Source organism: Pieris brassicae, chromosome 8 (assembly GCF_905147105.1).
Source record: "Pieris brassicae chromosome 8, ilPieBrab1.1, whole genome shotgun sequence".
NCBI lineage: Eukaryota > Metazoa > Arthropoda > Insecta > Lepidoptera > Pieridae > Pieris > Pieris brassicae.
In genome coordinates, this window is record NC_059672.1 from 9,758,823 (window position 1) to 9,784,052 (window position 25,230).

Sequence of the window (25,230 nt, forward strand, 5' to 3'; positions counted from 1 at the left end):
ATCAGACTCCTGTGCCTGACACGCCGTCGAAGAAATATAGTCCATTGGTGCACAGCCGGGGATTGAACGAACGACTAGGCCAACACTGCTCTACTGCACCAATTTATATGTGCGCAATTAATTTGCTGAAACGGTGAAGGAACCCAGAACGTAACTAACGTGTCTATAAGGAATATTATTAAAGAAAAAGGTGGCTTTATGGTGAAGATCGCGGGTTGGATATACTGGATTTTTGTATCTTGTTTAGTGTTTTTAAGTCAGCATCAAAAATACGGTTATTTTTTTTTAGCTTGCTAACGCTCGGCACACATTGATTAAAGAACCACAATATTCAATTTTTAATGTCACAATCACTTATGACATGACATACACAAAAAGATAATACAAATATTAAACAAAAGAAAATAAAATTACAAAAATAAAATTTCGATTTTCAATGAAGTAAATGCAAGTATGGATTCAAACCTAGCTGGACTATGGTGAGCTTTGACCGAACTGTGTTCATTAGAAAGGAGGTACAAATGGAATAAAAAAAAATGGTCAAACACAAGAAGGTTGGAAATTGCACGCCTAGTTAACATTCCTCTTGTCATTATACTCTTTATTGCGTGTCAACAAAGTTTTACCTTACCTAAAATCCTTCAAGAAATGATAAATCATTGATCCGGATCCTTATTATTTAAACGAGCAGTATTTTATTTAATCATTATTGTTTAGACGGCTTAGAAAACAGTTTGTTAGCCATGAATAACTTTTTTATGGTTGGTATTTTTAATTCTTTTTTCTTATTAATGCAATACATTTGTTTTAAATATTTTTTTATTATTTCAGGTCACAGTGCTGTACTTATCCCTTTATCAGTGTAACCTAGTGCTAAGTAGGAAAATTATAAAGAAAGTATGGATATTCAAGGAATTTCAGCACGGAGTCATCCATCCCTTTAGTCCGATATCATTAATAAAGGAAGCAATTACGCCCTTAGGAACATTGAGCGTCGAACATCTCATCGAAAAAAGAGATTTACATCATGAACACACACGAAAAGCAAGAGATGCTGAAGATATTGAACTACCAAATATTGAACAAGTAGTTGAACCAGATGCTGTAATTGAAACACAAAAAGAAATATTGTCTCAAAACAAGTTTCTTACCGATATTATTTTGACACGCGTGGAGTTTCATAGGGGTAAACCAGTTGATGCTATTAAGTTACAATCTATTACATTTCCTGGTGAAACAAATCAAGATAGTGTAGGTTCATTATCCACAGATATAAACTCAGATTCAGTGGCGCAAGCTTCATCGAAAGAAAGTGTAATTGAAAATGAACCTGAAAGCGAACCTCCAAAGGAAACTGAGAAAATAGATGGCGAAAGCGAAAAATTTACTGAACCAAAAGCAGATGTAGAACTAATCAGTAATGTAGAAGAGAAGAAAAACGAAGAGGAAGATAAAAAAGAGAAGCTTCAAGACGGTAAAGAATCACAATTAGAACTCTTAGAAACCACAGATGAAAAGGTATCTGGTGAAGTGGCGCAAGGTTCTGAGGAATCACCAGGTGTAATTGAGAATAGGGAGACCGTATCAGAGGCAATAAATGATAATGTAGGGGCTATACCGGTTAAATCTGAACCTCTAGTTGAAGTTACTCCAAAACCTATAGAAACTCCAGCACTTCCAGTGAGTCCGTTACCACAGCCAATATATATTCCATTATACACGGATGTTAAGACACCCGTGCCCATTCCTGTTCAGCCTGTGATATCGGAAGTAGTTGTTACAGCAACGCCGGTAGTAGTTGTTACAGAAAAGGAAGTGGTAGTCGCACCTCCACCTCCACCACCAGTACAAACAGAAACAACTGTGATCCAAACAGAACAAACTCCAGGTTTATTTACTCGTGGGTCACGTTTTATGTTAAACGTTAGCTCTCGTATTTTAAGGAAATTATTAAGGTTAGTTTCAAGGGTACAATCACGTATTCCGCTTCCCCCAGCTGAAGCATAGGTATAAATAAAATATATATGTACTACTTCGTTATTTATTGTTGTATTTTTAATAACAACTGGGTTTGTACTCTATAAGTGTTTCAATAAAAATGTAAGATATACGCATTAATTAATTAATTTGCATGATCTCAACAACCGTAGTTAATAAACCTTACAAAAATATTATCTCCTTCCTGAACCTGTTTGTGAGATCAATAAACACAAAAATAAGACCTGTTTCATAAACCTCATAATAATCTTTAATTGCGCCATTGTGTTTTTACGCTCACCACGTACTATGTCGTTGTATGAGTAGATTAGGAATTTAAATATACGAAATTTGTATTTTGATTTATTTAATAAGAAAATATGACAACACAAATGTTACACACATACACATCAATTATATTAGAACATAAGCAAGAAAGGGAAAGAGTTAAACAAGCAAACACAAAAAAAACAATAACTGAAACTAAAACTAAATAGCAACCTAAACCTCATTGAGAGCATTATAAACAAAGTTACAGTAAATTTGTTAAATATATCTAAAATATAGATGATATATATTGATATATTTAACATATATTGGTTGTACGCCAACGGTCGCGTCGCGTCACCGTCCCGCCCCGTCCGCTGTTTGACCAACCTTATAAGGTCGTGTTTACATTTAAAAAGTTTTGAATTTGAATAGTTTTAAATGTAAAAGTTTTTAAAATTGAAATTCCTTGTTTATAGATAGTTTCCTAATATTTTTATTGTTCAATCAAATCTGAAAAGAAATAAATTTACACTGTCTTTCCAACTAACATTACTTTTCGGATAAACATACAGCATGTTATTTTATTTAGGTATTGCTTCATTAAATCGTTAACTTCATTTTTAATGCTACGATAATACAGAGATAACGAATTTCCCTAGAAGTCAAACATTTTTCAAATAATTCATGCTACGCCCGGTAAAAACTAAAATAAAAAATCCTCTACTGAGCAGGCATGGCTGCATCAATTGAGATGCCAATTATATGGATCAAATCTCTTTTGCGTTGCTTATGTTTTCCTTCCCTATACAATAATTAGTTTTTACTTATTGGTTACTTCTGTCAATATGTGTTTACCATGTCGTGAAAGTGACGACGTAAGAATACTTATGAACTAGGGGTAACTATTAAAAGAACTTTACAGATACGTCCTAGAAATTTATCTTTCGTTAAGTTTAGACTAAAGGAAATGAAGAAATGACGTCATAATTTTTTAAACAAAAAGATTTTTATTAGGTTGTAGTCTATTAGGAGTACATCATTGGATCGTTTGACAGTTATAGTAATCACTTTCCTAATTTGTGATTAACCCCGCTACCTGAGCCTCCGAGGTTGCCGTAGTTTCCTGATCCGGAACTACTACTTCCACCTGAACCTCCCTGGTTTCCACCGTAACCTCCCTGGCTGTCTCCATAGCCACCGCCACTGGAACCTCCGGAACCTCCCGAGGAACCGCCTGAGCCACCACCACTGGAGCCTCCAAGACTTCCTGAGGAACCTGCCTGGCTGCCTCTGGAGCCACCACCGCTGCAGCCTCCGAAACCTCCTGAACCACCTCCACTTCCACCCGAGCCCTGGCTACCCCCATATCCTCCCGAGCTACCCCCACTGCCACCTGAGCCTTGGCTTCCACCATATCCCCCTGAGCTACCCCCATTGCCACTTGAGCCTTGGTTTCCACCGAATTTAGAACTCCCACCACTGGCTGAGCCTTGGCTTCCACCTTGGTTTCCACTGGACCCTGAGCTCCCACCATTGCCTCCTGAACTACCCCCGTATCCACCAGAACTACCACCACTTGCACCCGATCCTTGGTTTCCTCCAGATCTCCCTGCGGTACCTTGGCTACCACCGGATCCTCCTGAGTTACCGCCATTACTAACAGAGCTGCCACCACTGGAGCCTTGACCACCTTGGCCACCAGAGGAACCACTACTTCCTCCGCTAGAACCTCCTTGCGAGCCTCTTCCTGAACCACCACCAGAACCTCCTGAACTCCCTCCGGATCCGCCGGAGTTACCACCATAACCACCAGAGCTGCCACCACTGGAACCATAACCACCAGAGTTGCCACCACTGGAACCTTGACCACCTTGGCCCCCTGAGGAACCACCACTTCCTCCGCTAGAACCTCCTTGCGAGCCTCCTCCTAGTCCACCAAGACCCCCAGAACCACGTAAAGCGGCTCCCATTCCACTCCCAGAGCCGCGACTGGTTCCAGTAGCTCCAAAGTCACTTTTGCTTCCGAACAGACCCGACTTGGCCTTGCCAAAAGCGTCGGATCTGCTACTTGTACCACCAAATTCATCTCCTTGTATGGCTAGCACTGAACAAAGCAGAAAGACTACTGCAAGGCATATCTGGAATAGATAAGAGTAAATTCAGATTCAATGTACAAGTTTGTTATATTCTATTATCATTCACTTCAATAAGTGAAAATCTTGATGACGTAGCGCTCCATAAGAAAAATAATTAAATTAAATTAGAAAATAAGATAATTTTTACTTGAATTCCATCCATAACGTGCTTATTTTCGTATATTTTGAAGCAGCGACAGATTTATATTAAATACTCATAAATAATTGCATATTATTTAAATAAAAATATTGAAATAAAAAAATAAAATTAGTAATTACCTTCCCCATGATGGTGTATTTATTTGCCTGTTACAAACTTTTGTTATACCCTGACTTCATCACCACCATCTTATATACAGGATATAAGTATATTATAATATATTCTATAATGTAGATTGGTATTTCATATTTTTGCAAATATTCAATTAACGACAATTATAAGATTCCTTATAATCTAGTTCTCTGTAAAGATTATACGAAACGTTTTTTGTATTACAATGAAGTGAATATCACGTCAGCAAAAAACTATTAACTTATACTAATGTATGTTTGCCCATAATTCTAGTAAAATGGTAGTGAAGCCATTGATCATCTACTTAACAGGCATAGACTAATAAATGAAGATTTTTGGATGAATTCAATATACGCATAACACATACACTCAAATTTAGGATTTACATGATTTTAGGTCTTTCAATATGTTTTAATGAGAACTATACTAATAAATGTCAGTGTTTATCGACACGATAAAAACAAGTGTTAATGAATAATCTATTAATACAAATATATATATATATATTTTGCAAAGTTTACATAATTGCTGTTTTCTATAGTATTGCAGTATTCATACATACTGCCTTCAAAAGGGCTATTTTGTATTATTTTTCAATTTAATATGTGAGTTGGCCTTTGTTGCCTGGAAAATTCGTCGAATTATCGGTCTGATAGTACGTATCTCTCACTCTTTTTTACTTTTACTTTCAGACGCAGGGTATGACGCTGAGAGATCGTTTCACTAGACCACCACTGCTCCATAGTAGGAGGTAAATTCTCAGTATAACAAAGGCTATGTTAATTAACCTATTTCACGCTTAATAAAGGAAAAATCCTTTAGCGATCATAAATAGCATTTTAATTGTATAGTGTATAATTAAATTAGCGGTTCCACGTAAATATTGAATTATGACTTCATACCTCGATACTTGTAATTATTATATTTGACGTCATTGGTAATAAATCCTAGTAATTCAAGTATAGTATCTTTAAGGAGTAAAATCATTCCTAATTAATGTTGTCGATTGACTGAATTATTATATATTTTCTGCAAACATAGACGAAAAAATACTTAAATTTGAATATTTTTTTTAACAAATATTTATTTCCAAAACAAATATTCATACACCTTTAACGTCGGCTACATTTCCTCCCTGTACACTGTACTTATTCGTTGAGCGAGGAAAGTACCAGCTGTGGGGTCACCAGTGCTATCTACTAAACTTAAATCTTTAATTGACGCCTGTGCACTTGAGCCCACGGCCCAAGAGTCTCTACTCCAAAGGGAACAAAATCAAAGTCCGAGACTCACATTTGAGCTGTTTAGGATTAGTATAAAAAAGTTAGCCGTTTTATAAATAATTTAATCTATTTAAAATATATAATATTAGATATAGTATATCATATATATAATTATTTTGTATAAATATATAAAGCCTTGAATGTAATACAGAAAGAAGCTAATAAGATTTATTGGAATTATTACATATGATTAAAATTATCATATTAAAACACTTTGTATCGTGACTCTACAAAAGCTTTATAAGTATTTTTTTATTCTACAACACAGAAACAAGTACTACAATTTACGAACTCATTTCTAGCTGTAATTATTAACACTATCAGTTGTTGGCCATTGGATTTCTTGTACCACCTGTCCAATATTGTTTACATACGCACTGTCATTTGCATTTGCGGCATTGTTCGAGTTGTCTTCAAGTAAATTCCCAGGTGAAGATAATCTAGCGGCTAAGACGCCGACCCGATATACATCTAGACAGTATCCTGTGCTTAGACATGCTACGAGGAGTACAGCTACTACCTGGAATAGACGAGACTATGTCATCAGTTTCATAAACTTGGAAACTATAGGCAAATTGGTAGATTGTCCTTCTGTGGCTGACAAACCTTAACAAAATATCTTTATTGCCTTAAAGGTTGTTACCGTTTGTACATGTACTTTTTTTGTACAGGCGTTTATTTTTATGAGCAGTGTTGGCGATTGTCACCTGAGGTCGTGAACCTATGGACTTTTCTCACAATGTGCTTATTGAAACTTAGAACATTAATTACGTTAAACCCCCAAAATCGACGGCGTAGAACGTTCAACACCTACTTACACATACAGAAATACATAGACGTACAAAGATTTAGGGAAAACTCGAAGGGTTATAGCAAAATTATTTTGATTTCGTTTATTTTTAATAATAATGTAGTTAAGTATTTTTCGATCATAGATCCTTATTCTGTTAGCTTTCAGAACTCACGTCATACAAAACACTTCCAAACGTTTAAATAATGATAATTTAATATAATAAAATAATTTACCTTAGAGTTCATGTTGTTCTTCTGTTTGACGAATAACAGTATTAAAATATTGGTAAGTCAGCTTTTTATACGTGCAAAAAATTATTATGTATCTTCTGTTTCTGCATATTGTTTTGATAATAAAATATATTTATATCTTTAAATGGCCAATTTTATTATCAATAAGTGTCAAGTACGATGTACTCGTTATTTTATTTACTAAATTACATGAGTCTGTTAAATAATACCTACACATAACAATCAAATAAACAGTATTAGAAATTTATTAACCTACATACTAATAGTAAAAATAATTAAATAGAAAATTAAAACATATTTAAAAAGTTTGGTCCCTGTGGCGGTGTACCATTAACGCTGGCAGCATTTCCTCGCTGTATTGCGATACTTATTCGTTAAGCGAGGAAAGCACCAGCTCTGAGTTCACCAGTACTATCTACCAGGCGCAAACTTAAATATTTAAATAGACTATGTGCACTTGAGCCCACGGCCCAAGAGCCTCTACTCCAAAGGGAACAAAGGCGAAGTTGGAGGTAAGACTCTTATATTTAGCAATTTATTATTGTCCGCCGACTCTTGGGCCGGCTTAGCTTTTTGCTTGTCAGAGGGCAGCGTCTCACCTGTCATGTAACGTCTCCACACCAGTAGGATGCCTTACCAAAGTCCGTTCTATCCTCTAAGGGATCAACGACATCAGCTGAAAGTACTACAGTACCATCGGCAAGATATCAGACATTAAATTTTGATTGCAGAATTTCTTGAGATACTAAAAATAACCGGCCCAAGAGGATCACTTGTTGACAACCAACTTCTGAAGAGAGTTTGTAATTCATGTATGTTACTTTTGATGGCTCTGAGTAACACTGTATAAGATAGTTATGTATTGTTGAAAGTTTTCATGTTTTTTTTTATTATTATTACATAGATTTAAATAAAGAAATATATAATCTAAATGTTACCTGTATTTTTTAAGTAACATAGATCTTTTTGTAGGTGATATTTAATAGAAAGAATTGTTACAGATACAAATGGTATTTGGAAAACCCAAGAATAATCATTTTTACAAAGTAATTATGGGTTTTTATGAGAACCAAGGGCACTGATAATGCATGAGGCAAAGCCAGTTCAGATACAGATTATGTAGGGTTCTTTCTAAGACATAATATAAGATTAAAATGGCGTAGAACGGAAGAGAAGAACTGGCCATAAACTCTCCGCCACTCTTCTAATCTTTAATCGCCAATTTTTTTAGTATTACACCGTTTGTAAGGAGTTGCAACCATTACACCATGTTCCACATGACATCAGCAGGAGGCATGGTGAAATAGGAGCACGCACTTACATTCTCAACTACACGCAAAAACATAGTCAAAAATAACTAACATCACCGCATACACGAATTCAAGTACGACCAGTCACCACAAGTAGCACCCGTTCACGAGTATCACATCACGCTCATTATCACTGTCACAAGGACCAAACTTTTTAAGTTTGTTTTAATTTTCTTTTTATTAATAGGTTAATAAATTAAAATTAAGATAATGATAAATCTTAGGTAACACTCTATATTAACAAAATACACTATTTCAAACGCATAATGGTTATTAATCGATTAAGGGAACCTATTTATCATATAGTTATAGTATTACTTGAATCAATGGCAAAACTTAATTGATGCATAACATAGTTATGACAGTTGAATAAAATAGACAACTGAAAACACCGTTAAGAGAATCCCACGTGCGTTTCAGTCGGTATTACCCATCGCTGATAATTTTAATTGTAGTTCTTTAAAAAGGCTGTGCTTTACTTCTAGTGTTTATAACGCAGACGGCATTATGTATTCTATATTACTAATTTTGGTATTCTTTTCTTGCTGTTATTGTGCTGAGGATTATTATTCCAAGGAGCAAAGCACCAAGGAGTATTGGCGACCTACGACCCCGTCTTACTGGGAGAAGATTAAACCAACAACGTCAAAGGGTGACAAGCAGTTCTTAATACAGACGACATATGCTAATCCATATTACGTCACTGGATTATATACTATTCCTTATTATGTGTTTGGCGAATTTGCAAATGTCTACCCACGACCGCCGTTTGGATATCCCGATGTGAATTATTTTAATTATAACATCAAGAAGCAGAATAAAGATAAACAATATGTTCCATCCTATAAGGCGTAAGTCGAGTGGTCATTTTTCGCTATATCTTGTTGTATCAAGTGAGAATTATGTTGTCAAGTGTATTCCAATATAATTTATGATTATTGTGTAAATAATTTTATGTTTATACACACTTCACAACTTTTGTATAATTTTATTTCTATATGAAATAAATAATTTTGAATTTTGTATTTGAAGCAACTCAAACTTTATATGTGGCGTGTTGTCCACCGTCCGTTGTTACTAGTCCCCCCCAGCCCCATAACCCCTATATAACACATATAATTAAATATAAAAAAACAATTGTTTACTAAATAAAGTTAAATGACAGGTTTTAGCAATAATTTTTGACTATACACAGGAAAATTTCAAAACAACAATGAAAAACTGAAATTCAATTTCTTAATAAATTTTAGAATTGCCCCCTTTAGGGCGTGGGACCCACGTTGGGAAACACTGTTCTAAACTGCTCCTGGCTACGTAGTTACCACATTATTTGGAAATTAAATTCGCCAGTCTATGATTCATATAAAAAGTACGGTCCTTATAATTGATTTAGTTCTTATAATGAATTAAATAAATGAAAGAAAAGCGAGATTTGAGATGTTTATTAAACTATTTCAAAGTTTTAAGATTATTGTTTGCCACTATTGAACTTTTCGAAAAATCCTGCAAATGCCTGAAGGAATCCCGTGGGTAGTTTTTCGAAGACTCCAGTGAAACTTCCCAGGTTTGGTGATCCACCGCTTGCACCCCCACCACTCCCACCACTTCCAGCGGTTTCGGTACCACTCGTAGCTTCTCCTGCGCCTTCTACTCCCGCAAAGGCCACGTGAACTAGGCACAACACAACGGCGAATATGATAACCTAAAATTATATTTATTATTTTTTCTTAGAATCCGTTTAAGGCATGAAAGAACTTATCATTAATGCTACCTGAATAGGATTTGTTTGAAAGTAATTCAAATGGCGTGTTACTTAGATTTACGTCTCCTTGTCCCATTGGAATTACTGAATGAAGAAAAATGCCACCCTATCGTGTGTGAGTTCTGATTTCTTCTTTTTTAAAATTTTATTATATTTAAATGCAAGCTTACCTTGGAACTCATGTTGATTGTTTGATACCAAGCATTGTTGCTGTGTAGAATATATACAAAAGTTATCTCCATGACAAGAACGATAAAGTAAATTAAACGATTCTGAAGTCTAAATTATGTTGCATTACAATAATGTTTTAAGGATATCTACAACTGTTTTGCGTATCTATAAGATACTAAAAACCTCATTTAATGAAAGACTGTATCCGGTAAGACCTATATTTTTAGTCAAACCATACAAAAAGACTATGTTTCTTATTTTATAAAGTCTACGTGTAATATTTACTTACAATATTAATATGTTAATGTATTGAAATTTGTCAAAATAGTTAAAGACTATTAACATGAGGAATTATTAAAAGGCATAAGATTAAGCGTAATTCAGGTAAATTAAAATAAAAAAAATATAAATTATGCTGCTGCAATGTTTATTAAAATACACCATTATAAAATTATTCAAACAAATATACAATTGAATTAGTTATCGTCCGAGCCCTTGTTCTTCGGTAAACCCTTTGCCTTTCCCCTTATGGAATTAGTATGGATTGAGAAGGTTTGTGTTGGATTCTTGGAGATCTCTGAGAAGATTTTATTAAAATTCTTGATGGCTTCTAAGTTGCTAAGAGAAAAGCCGCCGTCAGTGTCCTTGTCTCCGTCATCAGATGGTGCAGCTTGCGAATGCATGATGCAGGTGAACAGGACGATAGCGAGGATGATGATCTAAAAAAAATATATTAGAAACAATGTGAAATAAGCGTATAATCATTCTACATTGTCCTTCATAAAGGGTTTTATTTGTTTTCCAAAGATCATTTCAAAGCTAGTTAATACAATAAAAACTTTAATAATCATACCTTTGAAGAAACCATGATGATATCAGGATAGTTTAGGTGATTTGTGTGAACGAAAGTTGACTGATGATGAAGCTAGTCTAGGTCTAGCTTTTATATGGAAATAGTTACGTATACCAATTTTATGTTCTTCAATTTAACTGATAAAAATGTAAATTTCGGTCTTTTACCTGTTTATGCCACCATATCGGAAATAGATATTTTCTACTTTATCTGTAAGTCATTAGATAAAGGTTAAAAATAGTTTTTATACCGACAAATAATTCGAAACATATTCACTCGAAATCACTATAACGCTGGAAAAATTTATTGCCTGCTTCCTGATTTATTGTATGTAGGTAAGGCAAAATACTATTATTACTAATTTGTGGTTATATTCGTATTGGGGCCGTTTTACTGCAATCTATCCCTCCCTCTTCTCGTCAGCATAAGTAAGCAAAGCTCCCAACATTAATAATAGTAGGGTAGGCTGGACTCAATTTGCGCACTTAAACGCGTAGTTGGTCCGTTGTGCGTAGAATAATAATGTGTATTTCGTTTTCAAGCATAGACAATGTGTGGGTAATATATACAATATGCAATAAATCAGGGAACCGGCAATACATTTTTCCAATGTGATTGTGATTTCGAGCGAATATATTTCGAATTGTTTGTCAGTATAAAAACTATTGTTAAACTTTTTCTATTGACTTAAAGATAAAGTAGAAAATATATATTTCCCAAATGATGGCATAAACCTGTAAAAGACCGAAATTTACATTTCTATCAGTTAAATTGAAGAACATAAAATTGGTATACGTAACTATTTTCATATAAAAGCTAGACCTAGACTAGCTTCATCATCAGTCAACTTTCGTTCACACAAATCACCTAAACTATCCTGATATCATCATGGTTTCTTCAAAGGTATGATTATTAAAGTTTTTATTGTATTAACTAGCTTTGAAATGATCTTTGGAAAACAAATAAAACCCTTTATGAAGGACAATGTAGAATGATTATACGCTTATTTCACATTGTTTCTAATATATTTTTTTTAGATCATCATCCTCGCTATCGTCCTGTTCACCTGCATCATGCATTCGCAAGCTGCACCATCTGATGACGGAGACAAGGACACTGACGGCGGCTTTTCTCTTAGCAACTTAGAAGCCATCAAGAATTTTAATAAAATCTTCTCAGAGATCTCCAAGAATCCAATACAAACCTTCTCAATCCTTACTAATTCCATAAGGGGAAAGGCAAAGGGTTCACCGAAGAACAAGGGCTCGGACGATAACTAATTCAATTGTATATTTGTATGAATAATTTTATAATGGTGTATTTTAATAAACATTGCAGCATCATAATTTCTATTTTTGTTTATTTTAATTTACCTGAATTACGCTTAATCTTATGCTTTTGAATAATTCGTCATGTTAATTTCCTTTAATTATTTTGATAAATTTCAATACATTAAAGTATCTTTATTTTTAGTAAGTATTACTCGTAGACTTTATAAAATAAGAAACATAGTCTTTTTGTATGGTATGACTTAAAATATAGGTTGTACCGGATGCAGTCTTTCATTAAATGAGGTTTTTTTAGTATCTTATCTATACGCAAAACAGTTAGTACAGTTTATAAAACGTTCTTATAGATAGATTCCGGTGTTAAATAATTTCAAACAAACTAGTATATTTAAAGGAGAAAAATGCAATTAAGAATGTAGTAGTCGAAGATGGCTAGAAAGGTGCTAAAAACACTTGTTAATTGTCAAACTCTTTGAAAAAATATTAGCATACAACCTGCAGGTTCTGGTTACAAGCAAATGCAAATGTTAATAAATAAGTCATATTTATTAACATTTTCGTTTGGGGTCTACCACAATAAAATCAGTTTTTACTGTCAGAACTCATTTGTTCACAGGTAGAAATCATCGCGCTTGTCATGTGCATTTTCCTATTAAAGATGTCTTCAGGATCCCCTTAATCATCCGATGATGAAGATAGATATTGGCCAATTGGTGTCGGATACAGAGATCCCGATATTGAAAATGCTATGATTGAGAACATACCACGAAATTACGAAGATTTAAGCGCTTTAGTTGCTTTTAATAGGAAAATGTGTGCGTGTACTAGTGTACACACGTAAGAAGTGAAACTTCTTTGTGACCTTATTTTAAAAAAATGATCTCCTATATGCAACTTTACAGAGATTGTTTAAATAAAGTTTAACAAAAGGCTTTTATTATCATACACATGAATACAAATAATACAATTATTTCATTTTACCTTATTACTACTAAGATTATTACAGAATTTAATTAATTGTAATATAATTATTACTATCATTGTTATCGTTATTATATATTATTAGCTTTGAATCTCTTCAAAAATGTGACGGTAATTTCTTTTCAACGCCTATAAAGAAGTTTCACTTCAATAAGCCATTATCGTAAATAAATACATTACAGTATTTTATATTTTTGAAATATTGAGTAAATACTTGAATAAGGCGTTTAAAAATGCTAACAAAATATTCCCATTATATATATATTAACACGAATATCTTTTATCGGAGCTGTACTCCAAAACCCGCATTCAAAGACAACACTCAGATCACCTAAGATATTTGAAATCAGATTGCTTCCAAGTGGGTTTTTTATTTCAGAATTTATTTGTAAAAGTTAAACTGTTAAAAACAAGTTTTTTTACCTTTGTTTTGGCTAAACTAAGATAGATCACTGCCGTGTAATTATTTCAAGGACAAGGTAAGGCAATGTCTTTATTTAGACCATAAGTTTGACACCAATTCTAAATAACTTGACTTATTATTATGACATTATGTTAATGTTTTTATAATATGACATTATAAAAATTAATATGACATTTGCATGCCATTTTTATAAATAATCGTTCAACTTGTAACAACGTACCACTATCTTAACAAATGACTTTTTATTTTATTTTTTATTGAATTGCTTACATTTATATTTTTATTATAATAAATGTTTATGTAGCTTTCTTCAACTGTTACCGAAAACTAACGTTGGGCACAAAACAGATCGAAACTTGACAAAAATAACCTTATTATAAAACATCAGAAATTACATAACTACTAGAAAAACAATTTACTCTCAGAAATAACTTCTCAAGTGGCCTATTTACAGTAATCTTATAATCGACGTAATACTCTATTTTGAAATAAGGTAGAAAGATTTGGTGTTCACTGGTCCGCAGAGTCGTTCGTTACATTAGGGATTAAATCTAAGACTACAATATTGACTCAAATTAAAACTAGAATCCAAGATTAAAATACTTGGAATACGGGCTTAAGGGAATTTAGAAACGATTGCTGAGTGAGAGAGAGAGAATTCCGTACGTCAAAAATGATTTATTAGGTTTGCCTATAAGTGCTTATCACATTAAATATTTTTGTTTTTTTCAATTTACGTGGGTAACACTGAAAATGTTTAGAACTGGCCAGTTAGAAACATTTCTAATGAAAACCTTTTTTTGAATTTAAATTTTAGAACTCTTTGGTAACCTAATATAGTAGTATATTCCACTTATTTGTCATTTGTTTTTGTGAATTGGCGGCCAATCTAAGTCTTGTTTCACGTGAAAATGAACCGAACGCGAGACAATTTTCGGTCAATGATTTATTATGACTTTCGTTGTGGGCTTTCTCAACAACAGCGCTTTGATAGGCTGCGATTAGCATTTCTTAATGGAGCCCCATCTCCTGCCACTATTTACAATTGGTTTAACGAGTTTAAGCGTGGACGTAGCAATCTTAATGATGATCCGTGTGAGGAGCTTTAACAGCGACTACTGAATATAACATCAGTGTTGTGCGACCCATGATAGAGGAAGATAAGAGCAGCAGATTTACACCTTACCGCTTACACCTATCAGCAGATACGGGTAAGCCTAGGCATGTGTATGAGTCAAGTTCAAAGAATATTACACGAACATTTAGGCGTCAGGAAGATTTGTACCATACTTGAACTGACGACAAGAAACACCGTTGAATATTTGACTATGGCAAGTGTCGAGATAATGAGTTATCCGCCATACAGTCCTGACCTGGCGCCCTGCGACTTTCATTTATTCCCAAGAACTAAAGATAAAATCGATTTACGAGCCCTGAAGACGAGGTGAAAGAGAGTATTTGTATCCCATTCCTCTCTGTAACCATGCTCTTCATCATCCTAAATTTCCGTTCTACAAAATTAATTCTCGATTTCGTATGAACAATACTATATTGCTCTTCAGCTACAACTGAATCATCATTCTCAATGGAGAGCGTAATGGTGTTAACAAGTATGGTAGACAGGGACACCCACTATCACCAACAAGTTTTCTGTTGTCTCTTTGTGATATTTTAAGATTTTGCCACTCATGTGTCCATCTTGCATATAAATCAGTAAAGTAACCAGTCCAACAATAGTCTGTAATAAGACAGTACGTATTTCCTCACCATATTGATTCAAATGGTGTTGGTGGAACAATAAAATGAGGTCATGAACTACTAGACCATTCATAGAAAGAAAATATTTTTCTATTTCTGTAAACTTCATGATTCTGTACTCCTCGGGTGGAACAATTTTAACATGTGCAAAGTGTTCACCATCAATATTTCTAAGACAGGTATATCTTTTCTTCGTTCACAAAACTCTTTTCTATAATATGTGAGAATATCTCGATGTCTTTTTTCTTAGACTTAATAAGAAGATTATAAATGAAATCGGCAAATACTCGCTGTTAAGTTTTATAATTTTTGAAACACAAATTAAAATAATTAAAAATTTAAATATAGGAAAAAGAAATTCAAGCAAAATAGTGAATATTATATATATATATTTCATAAAGTAAATATATAAAAAATATATTGTCAATTCGTATCATTGTTTATTAAATCTATCTGTTTTCCAAATGTTCGCCATAAATGGTTTATAGACTAAAATCTACATTTTTATCAGTTTAATTGATGATCGTAAAAATGGCAAAGGAAACCACATTCATATAAAAGCTAGGCCTAGACTTGCTTCATTATCAGTAAACATTCAGTCAACTTCAGTTAACTCCAATCACCTAAACAATCCTGATATCATCATGGTTTCTTCAAAGGTAAGATTATTTCTTTAAATCCTATTTTATCTTGTTTATCGAAAAAAATATTACGAAATGATCACATCGTTAGAACGTTATTAATCTCTTCGATCTCTGGTAAACGACAAGATATAGCAGGTACATATAGGTAACCTGCTCAGAAAGAGATGACGGGAGCTCCCCAACATCAGCTCCTTCCACTTGACTATATTCAACGAAGAGAGATTCGAATTGTCTATGACCAGTCACTTTCCGAGTGGTTTGATCCCTTGGGGTTGCGTAGAGATTACGAGTATCTACATGTTCAGGGGAGTTATTCGTTTTAATAATAATAATAATCAATGGCGCTACAACCTTTTTAGGTCTGGGTCTCAGATTTCTGTATCTGTTTCATGATCGTTTGTGAATTGAATAGGCAAGTAGGTGATCAGCCTTCTGTGCCTGACACACACCGTCGACTTTTTTGGGTCTAAGGCAAGCCGGTTTCCTCACGATGTCTTCCTTCACTGTTCGAGCTAATGTTAAATGCGCACATAGTAAGAAAATCCATTGGTGCACAGCCGGGGATCGCACCTACGACCTCAGGGATGAGAGTTGCACACTGAAGCCACTAGGCCAACACTGCTCTATTTATATATAGTTATTCGTTACTAATACTTTTATATATATCTAATGCAGCTGAGTTTTATCATCAGACGTCGAAGCCGAATAAAAAATTGCACCCGTATCACCTTAAAATCCGTTGTCCGTCCGCGCATCTCCTCTGTGTGGAACCAGCTGCCCAGTGAAGTATTTCCGAACCAATTCTACTTAGGGTCCTTTGAGAAAAGAGCGTACCTATTCTAACAAGGCTGGCAACGTACTCGTTGTCCATGACTGAACATCAGCCTCCAGTCTGTTTGTTTAATTACACGAATTATGACAACCCTTATTTTACAGATCACCATTCTCGCAATCGTCCTGTTCGCCTGCATCATGCATACTCAAGCTGCGTCATCTGACGAAGACAAGGACACTGACGGCGGCTTTTCTCTTAGTAATTCAGAAGCCATCAAGAACTTCAACAAAATCTTGTCAGAGATCTCCAAGAATCCAGCACAAACCTTTTCAATCCTTACTAATTCGATTAGGGGAAAGGCAAAGGGTTCATCGAAGAACAAGGGCTCCGACAAGGACGATAACTAATTCAATTGTATATTTGTGTGAATAATTTTATAAGGGTGTACTTTATAAATATAATAAAAAATGATGCAGCATATATTTTTTTTTGGATCTGAAAAATGACTCTTTCGACAAATTTAGTTATTACGCTAGGTCTTGGACCCAAAATATACCTTGGCCTCCGAAGCAAGAAGCATTCCACGAAAACTCCAAATTTCAATTAAAAAATTTTAACTCTGAAAACTAGAATATCGATAAATACTGAAATGTGAAATAAATCTATTATATATATAAGTAATCATTCATATAATACAAATCATATACAGTACAATAATGCAGCGGCTTATATCTTGTATTGAGACTTTTCAACGTAGGACAGTTTTCATTAACTTATAGCATATATGCTAAACAATAATTATAACATATCGGCTAAATTACATAGTACCTTTTTTTACATCTGTCTTTAAAACCTCACGGAAGATTACGATCTAGACTGATAAGTAATTTAAGTCTAACCTAATCTTCTAAAAACTATATTTAATATAAGAAAGTGTCTAATCACACTACTTACAGTCTCTATTAAAGGGAGATACTACCTAAAGCTACAAATGGAAACGAATCATAAGCGGAATTGGTGACTGTTGGCGGAGGACAGTTCGTGACTTCCTCAAATGCTCCACTCAGACATCTCCTATCAAGCTACTCCTTATTTGGTGCAAATTAAATGGTGGATTGCTCTCCATAGTTCACCACTCCACCTAGAGATCCACTCAGTAAAAACAGAGATGGGTAGAAGAATGGGTTAGTAGTAATATTTACGTCGATAAAGTTGCCTAAAGAATCGTTTTTGTACTGTTTATTTCTAAAGGTCGTGTACTGAATTAGGCCCTGACTAGTGCATCATAAAGCAAAATCGTTATTCTGTCTGTCCGAGAGGGATTGAGTACGAGTGTATATCTAAGAACACAAGTGAAATCTTAATTTCATAACTGACATACTAGATGGTTCAGAGGATACATATCACGAGAATTAGAGGTGCTCATCAGAGGTAAAGGCTTTCAAACTCAGGGTTGAATTTCTTAGTAAAATGTCGTATTTGACCTTACCCGGGAGTCGAAACCTCATGACCTACAGTTGATCTGGCTACTGGACAAGAAAAGTAGTCTATATAGAACGCATATTCTGGGCTCTTAAATTCTTTGGATTGGAGAGTAAAGAGGAAGAAGGAAGTCTGAAATCTACTACCTTTACAGAAATTAACCCATATTAAAGCTACCGTAGCAAAATGTATTAAAATGGTTTTAAAAAGGAAGCGTCAAACCATAACTTTTATCTTGTATTCAAAGTACTCATATAACCTTATCAGAGATTATGTTTCCTTGGCGATGACCCGGCAAACTTTGTACGTAGCAAACTAACCACTCTTCGCGGCATGGGTCACATTTGGAAGGTTATTCAAGTATTTATCTAACATTACCTTAAACTGTAAGTCACCACGATTTCCAAGTGCAGGTACAGTGCAGCATGGCCAGGGTTCGACCTTCCTCAGCGTAGAGAAACGCACTCTTTGTACTAGACTAAATAGCAAAACGTTCCATTTATTATCTGCTTTCAAGAAAAGAAATTTGAACGATGTTTCTCAAAATCAATGACCAAAATTGATTTAGGGGTTTGAATAAGTTTATTTTTAAAGAAATTGATTTCAAAAGATTGATTAATTATTAAAAAACAACGGCACAATCAGCTTTACAAAAATATGTCACCTATACTTACACTTTTAAAATATAAATTATCATATTTTTTCATAATAAACATACTTTATAGGCCATATAAGTAAGATAAGTAATTAAACTATTTTATATGTAATTCGGTTATAAATAAAACATTGTTTTACATTACTCCATTTTTATTTTTAATAAAATTTCATTATTGAAAAAAAACGTTTTTCAAAACTATCTATATTCAAACAAAACAATAATCTAAGCGATTCCTTTAATTGTTTTATGAACCGATATTTTGTCCGACACTTCTAAGGAGTCATCAGCGGCCACTGCATTCGCTGAATTATTGGGCCCAACATTAACTGGACGCCCCTGGTTCCTTGGATATGTTGGATTTCTTGTTCCAACATTTTGTCCAATGTTAATTGGGTTTCTTTGATTGGCACTGTCTGTACGAGGGTAGACGGGGTTATTTGGTTTTGTAATGACGAATGTTACGCAGCACAGCAGGACGAGAAAGCGAATCTATTAAAATAGGATTATGTAATAAAATACTCATACTAAATCACACTTAAATTAAATAGAGGGAATATTTGTATTTTTAACAGAGGATATATTTATTTTCAAGATACATAAGTAAATGTCTTGTCTTGATATATTCGGAAAGTAATACATAAAACATGAATTAATAACTAGAATCAAATCATATTTTTTAAATTGAAGATGGGAACATCAGTCCGTATTTTAAAAGGGAATGTGGCCATAAATGTGTTATCAATTTACTCAACAAAATACTTCAGTTGGTAGCTCATGTTGAGTGTCGTGGTCAGCAAGGAAACATCGGGGAGTGGACAATCTGTTTCCACCAGTTTCTGTCCAGCGCCAGTTTCGGCGTATCAGTCCATCTGGTTGATGAAATAGTGGCCGTTGTGTTTTACCAACCACGATCAGTTTCTACAAGTTCTCATCGCCTCTGCGCATTGTATGGCTGAAATAAGATATAATACGCTGTTGCCATATGGTCGACCGGCGATTCCGTATTCGGAGTTGGGTCAGGATCGGTATTGGTGCGCAGTCCACGGTATTCTTAGCATTCGCCACCAGCACCACATCTCAAAGGCGTAAATCCTTTACATTTCTGGCTCGTATAGTCCACCTTTCTACTCTGCTACAGGAAGATAGGGAATACTAGAAAAATATTAAATACTTACTGTCATCTTAATTGCTAAATTTAATCCTTTGCTGATGCTTACTGCGTTAAAGAATCGCACATAATGACTATCTACTAAAAAAGGAAACATGTTTTTTGTTACTGACTCATAAAGGTTTTATCGGTGCATTAATTTATTTGATAAGAGCTGGAATTCTCTTTAATGATGTTGTAAAATACATAGTTTATTTAAGCCTGTTTAATTAATTAGTTAATTTTCGTACCGATCACTCGATGGCAGTTGTTGCATTTGGAACACGGTATTGTTTTACTTAGCAGATTTGCAGGAGGCCCTGGCATGTCCTAAATGATCTAGAAGATCCAACAAAAAGTTAAACGCTGCCTGCCTGCCTTCTTAAAGTAAGAACTCACTCCAGTGAGCTTCCATCATACCCTTCAGGTCCCACAGAGAAAACGTCAATTCCGGCCGAGCTACGCTTGTCAAAACATGTCAAGCTGAGTTGTAACGGCCCTTAAGGCCAACAACGAGATTCCATTAAAAGAGTCTTCATGAGTAATAAAAGTTTATTATTATTCCCTTCTCGCGGACTCCCAAGGAAGCTTGGGAAGAAAATTTCAAAGCCTAAACTTTTATTTTACGTAAACCTACTACTACATTAGTGAGTAGCTAATACATAATCCGTCTTCGGATACATAAAAAAATCATATAATAGGTACATATTTACATATGTACTTAATTCATTTTTAACTTAACAAAATCGAAGGCTTCTTTCAAATCATTTATTTTACTGCTGACTTTCAGAAAGAAGATAAAGGGGATGTTTTGTATGTCGACTTTCTGAATCTTTGTTTGTAGGATTTGATTTCTCTTTGTTTAGTTTACCTTACTATTCACAAGTGAAAAGTTGATATTAATTGACTGAGTACCCCAAAAGAATGTTGTTTTTTTTAAGAAGCTATAACCTACATAGGATAAAATAGAAATCAAAATATTTATTTAGTTCATTACATTGTTTAATGAAAGTTATGCATTGTTTAATACATGTTTAAGTTTCTTAATGGGCTCAATGATTTCGACGATTAACTTTCTAAATTCAGAGGGTATATCTTCAAGCATGTTGGTTACGTCCGCGAAGAAAGAAGAATGCTCTTCTGCATTGATTGAGGGAACAGATGTCTCACTACCATCACCATCACCATCACCTTTGGCTTGGCGTCTTACACGATGTCCGTGCGTGCAACATTGCACAATGATGATTAACGCTAATAGCAGCTTGATCAGGGACCCCTATAATGCGTGACCATTAATGAGCAGTGTAACTTATAGTATCGACATTGCTTTTTTAACTTACTTACTTCGTAGACTACAATGATGAAGACAGTCAAAGAACCCAGTATTTAATTATTAAAAACATATAATATTACCTACGACCCACAAATTTACTTCGAATTTAATTTTACAAAGTGAAAGTTAAAGCCAAATTACATGTTATAAATTAAAAAAAAAAGGAATTTAGATGGGCAAGGAATTCCACTTACTCTTTTAAAATATACGTAGTTTAATAAATCAATGTATGATTTGATTATTTTATGATATTATTACCAACGTCTTAAAGTAGTGTTTCCCAACGCCCACGCCCCACAGGAGGCCAATTGATTATTAAGAGGATTATAGAGAGAGGGGCCTTTTTTCATTATATGTTTTGACTCAAAGAGCACATTGCAGACATAAAACATAGACGACACACAAAATCAGCAGTCTGTGAACACACACCAGATAGGCCTAATCATTACATACGCTTTGACCAACCGAAAGTACTTGCGAAAGGTAAAAGATTCTTCCCAAGATTGGTACGCGAAGCCATTGAAATAAAAAAAACACCCCAATTTCAATAGAGATTCAAACACCTGGGATCCAACAATATCCAAATTAAAACCTGAAGACAAACAATCCGCGAAAACAGAGGACACCGTAAGCCATTTTTGCAAAAACCCGTCATCTTTTAGTCGATACCAACTTCGGGGCAATAAATACAGATAAAACAACTTTCTATGCAGCTGTGATACTTTTGACATTTAACACCTTTCGTCTTCAGTCACCGTGACCACGCACACTAAAAAGTACACGAAACGTCGGAAAAAATTTAGAATTATGTAAATAACTATAAGTTTCAAAAAATAATACATAGCTTTAATCCGTTCAAAAAGTGTTTTTCTTAATGTTTTGAAAATTTACTTATCACAAATTCAAATTTTATTAAATTATCTGTGTTGGTGGACACAAAAAGGTTGGGAAACACTCTCGTATCTATAACGATCCAGTCTCATTTGATTAGATGTATCACTACTACATTAAACTAATATTTAATTTATTATTTAATTATTGAAAGCAGTCATTGTTTAAGGTTTCAGTAACTCACATCCCTCAGGTCGTAATCGGCCAAAATCGGTTCTAAATAGTTGACGGCTTGTGACAGGCACAGAAGGCTGACTTACTTGCCTATTAAGAGAAATAAATGATGACCAAACCAATACCTAAAAGGTTTTAGCGCCACTGGTTTTTTCTAATAATATTTTACTATTTAGTGCATTTTTTTACATAAATAATGAGCTTAAATATCAATACACATACCATGGTTTGATGGACTACGTTTAGCACAAAACAATTTGAAATAAAAGTGTCTACTTGGTGGAATAGAATTTATGCATTGGTTGTATAAAATATAATTACACGGTGAATTTTAAAAATAAACGAATCTATGAAAGGAAATTATTATTATTTTATTAAATTATATTTAAATCTAGTGGAACGTTTCAGTATGTATAATTTTAGATTTCATAATTCAAACATTATTTATTATCGCAATTAAATGTAACATGTTGTTTAATGTTCAACATATGTTAATTATAAGATATGGACGGGACATATGCTACGGAGCCTCCATGAGAAGTGGAGCAAAATATTTACAGAATAGTAGGTGACGAAACGAAGAAGAGGCTGACAGGGCTGGGAGGACGAACTCAAATATAAAGCTGTTTGGAAAGGGTTAGTAGAGGAGGGCTTTGCCAACAGGCACACCAAACTGCGATATATAATGTAGTGAAAATATATGAAAGATTGTAGAACAAGAGTTTCGAAATATAAATATTATTATAAGATATAATATCTCTCAATACGTTGTTCACGTTCAATAACAATACGCAATTTGTAAACAAAGCTAGTAGGCCTGATCAATCATATGCACCGTGTCTCCCATGCTGATACCCTTGTATGGCCTATCCTTAAGTTCTGGAATGGTGCCCAGATTCTGGATTCTTGCTAACGTGCAGCCTGTGCCGAAGAAAGGTAGCCTCGCCGAAACAATTAACAATCGATCGATATCGACTTCTGTTCTCTGCAGGATTATGGAGCGCTTATTGAATAGCCTTCTTGCTTTTTTGGAAGAATATTATCTATTAAGGGATCGCTAATATGTATTTCGTCGTACAGGTGACCTTCTCCTACTTGCACTTCACCTAATGGAAGTGACCTTAGTATGCCATGGTGAAATACTTGCTGTATCCTCCACCTGCTGGATTAATTTTGGCACGTAAGCCTCTTAGGCAAGTTCTAATCATTTGGGTTATTCGATAGTCAAGAATGTTGCTATGTGCAAATAAATAGCTAATTTCTTGAAATACTTCTTTAAATACCAGTGTATCGCAAGGATCTGTTTTTCTGCGATTCTCTTCTTGATACATATCTACAACTTCTTGGTATTTTGGCAAAAGTCCGGCAGTTTTTCACACTGGCATAGCTTCTTAATCTTAATCAAAGCCGTTCGTGTGTGGAGTCATTTCTGGGCCCGTGCGGCCGTATGTCACCTGGTTGCCTTCGATGCTACTGAGAGGCGGGCTAAGTGAATTATTGACGACGGCTCACTCGTTTGCTTGACTGACGAACTCTCTGAAGTCTTTTAATTATATATTTTACATTCCGGAGAATGACTGGAACTACGCAACCTGACTCCTCTTGTAAAAACAGCAAAGGAGCAAAACTCCTTAGCGTCTTACTTAGACAAATAATATAGATTCATTTAAGCGGCAGTTAAAAAGGCATCTCATGGACAGGCGTGCCCTTCAATAGCATCTCACTTAACATCAGGTGGGCTTGTGGTTAAATGTCTGTCCAGTTCTGAAAGAAATAAATAAAACATAGATCTAGAACATATTTTATTTCGATTGTTTAACTGAATATCTTCGTCGCGGCTAGAAACCTACCTACGACCCATCATACCTTAAATCGCGCCAACGAAGAGACTGACTGATGCAACCACAGAGCATCATCCACTTGGGCTAGAACTAGTTTGAGTGTACGACCAACCAGGCTCCAGAAGATAAACCACTCCTTATATGGAAATTGTATTCGTTTTTACAACAAACTCCCAAACGAAATTAGATAATTATCACTAAATAAATTCAAAGCCCTCGTTAAAAGTAAATTAATCAATAAGGCTTTTTATAAATTTGACGAATATTTAAATGATCCTAATCCTTGGGATTGATTTGCTCCACTTCAAACAATTTGTATGATTCAATACTTGGCGATTAAAAAGAGTGGCGGAAAGTTTATTGCCAGTTCTTCATACCCTCTCTACGCCCTTGACTTGCGAACTGGTAGTAAATGTAAATTTACCATTAATTTTACTTCTTTTTGACGTTCATGTAGTGTACTTGTTTAACTATATGAATAAAGATATTTTGAGTTTGGGCTTCGTGTCGGCCACTCAGTGATTGGATTCCTTGTTTTATGGCATGGAACTCTTGAAGTTAAATAAACAATAACATCGTCCCTCTAAATGTAGCTTCGTTCATTATTGTTTAGGACATTTTTCATCCAAAAACTATATTTTCGGTTTGACAGAATTACTTAAAGAAGTTGAAAGAATGTTTATTAACGTAGCTTTTTTCAGCTTTGATTCGTCAGTTTAGCGCCTAATTATCTATA

The 25,230-nt window shown here is 34.5% G+C and overlaps 2 protein-coding genes and 3 long non-coding RNA genes across 5 annotated transcripts; 3 read left to right on the forward strand and 2 right to left on the reverse strand.

The window, feature by feature from the left end:
* Window positions 1–486: 486 nt before the first annotated feature.
* LOC123713310 lies at window positions 487–2,007 on the forward strand. Its single transcript, XM_045666912.1, has 2 exons — window positions 487–761; window positions 832–2,007. The coding sequence occupies exons 1-2, from the start codon at window positions 744–746 to the stop codon at window positions 2,005–2,007; spliced, it is 1,194 nt and encodes a 397-aa protein (XP_045522868.1). The 5' UTR covers window positions 487–743.
* Window positions 2,008–3,311: 1,304 nt separating this feature from the next.
* Window positions 3,312–4,682, reverse strand: LOC123713311 (keratin, type I cytoskeletal 9-like). The gene is made up of 2 exons (XM_045666914.1): window positions 4,662–4,682; window positions 3,312–4,385 (listed from the first exon to the last, which is right to left on the reverse strand). The coding sequence occupies exons 1-2, from the start codon at window positions 4,668–4,670 to the stop codon at window positions 3,312–3,314; spliced, it is 1,083 nt and encodes a 360-aa protein (XP_045522870.1). The 5' UTR covers window positions 4,671–4,682.
* Window positions 4,683–11,859: 7,177 nt separating this feature from the next.
* On the forward strand, window positions 11,860–12,447 carry LOC123713207. The gene is made up of 2 exons (XR_006754161.1): window positions 11,860–12,000; window positions 12,135–12,447. It is a non-coding gene; the product is annotated as an uncharacterized LOC123713207 (long non-coding RNA).
* A 3,694-nt stretch (window positions 12,448–16,141) lies between these two features.
* Window positions 16,142–17,446, forward strand: LOC123713206. Its single transcript, XR_006754160.1, has 2 exons — window positions 16,142–16,208; window positions 17,130–17,446. It is a non-coding gene; the product is annotated as an uncharacterized LOC123713206 (long non-coding RNA).
* A 2,136-nt stretch (window positions 17,447–19,582) lies between these two features.
* On the reverse strand, window positions 19,583–22,996 carry LOC123713713. Its single transcript, XR_006754228.1, has 3 exons — window positions 22,876–22,996; window positions 20,284–21,531; window positions 19,583–19,597 (listed from the first exon to the last, which is right to left on the reverse strand). It is a non-coding gene; the product is annotated as an uncharacterized LOC123713713 (long non-coding RNA).
* Between the last annotated feature and the right edge of the window lie 2,234 nt (window positions 22,997–25,230).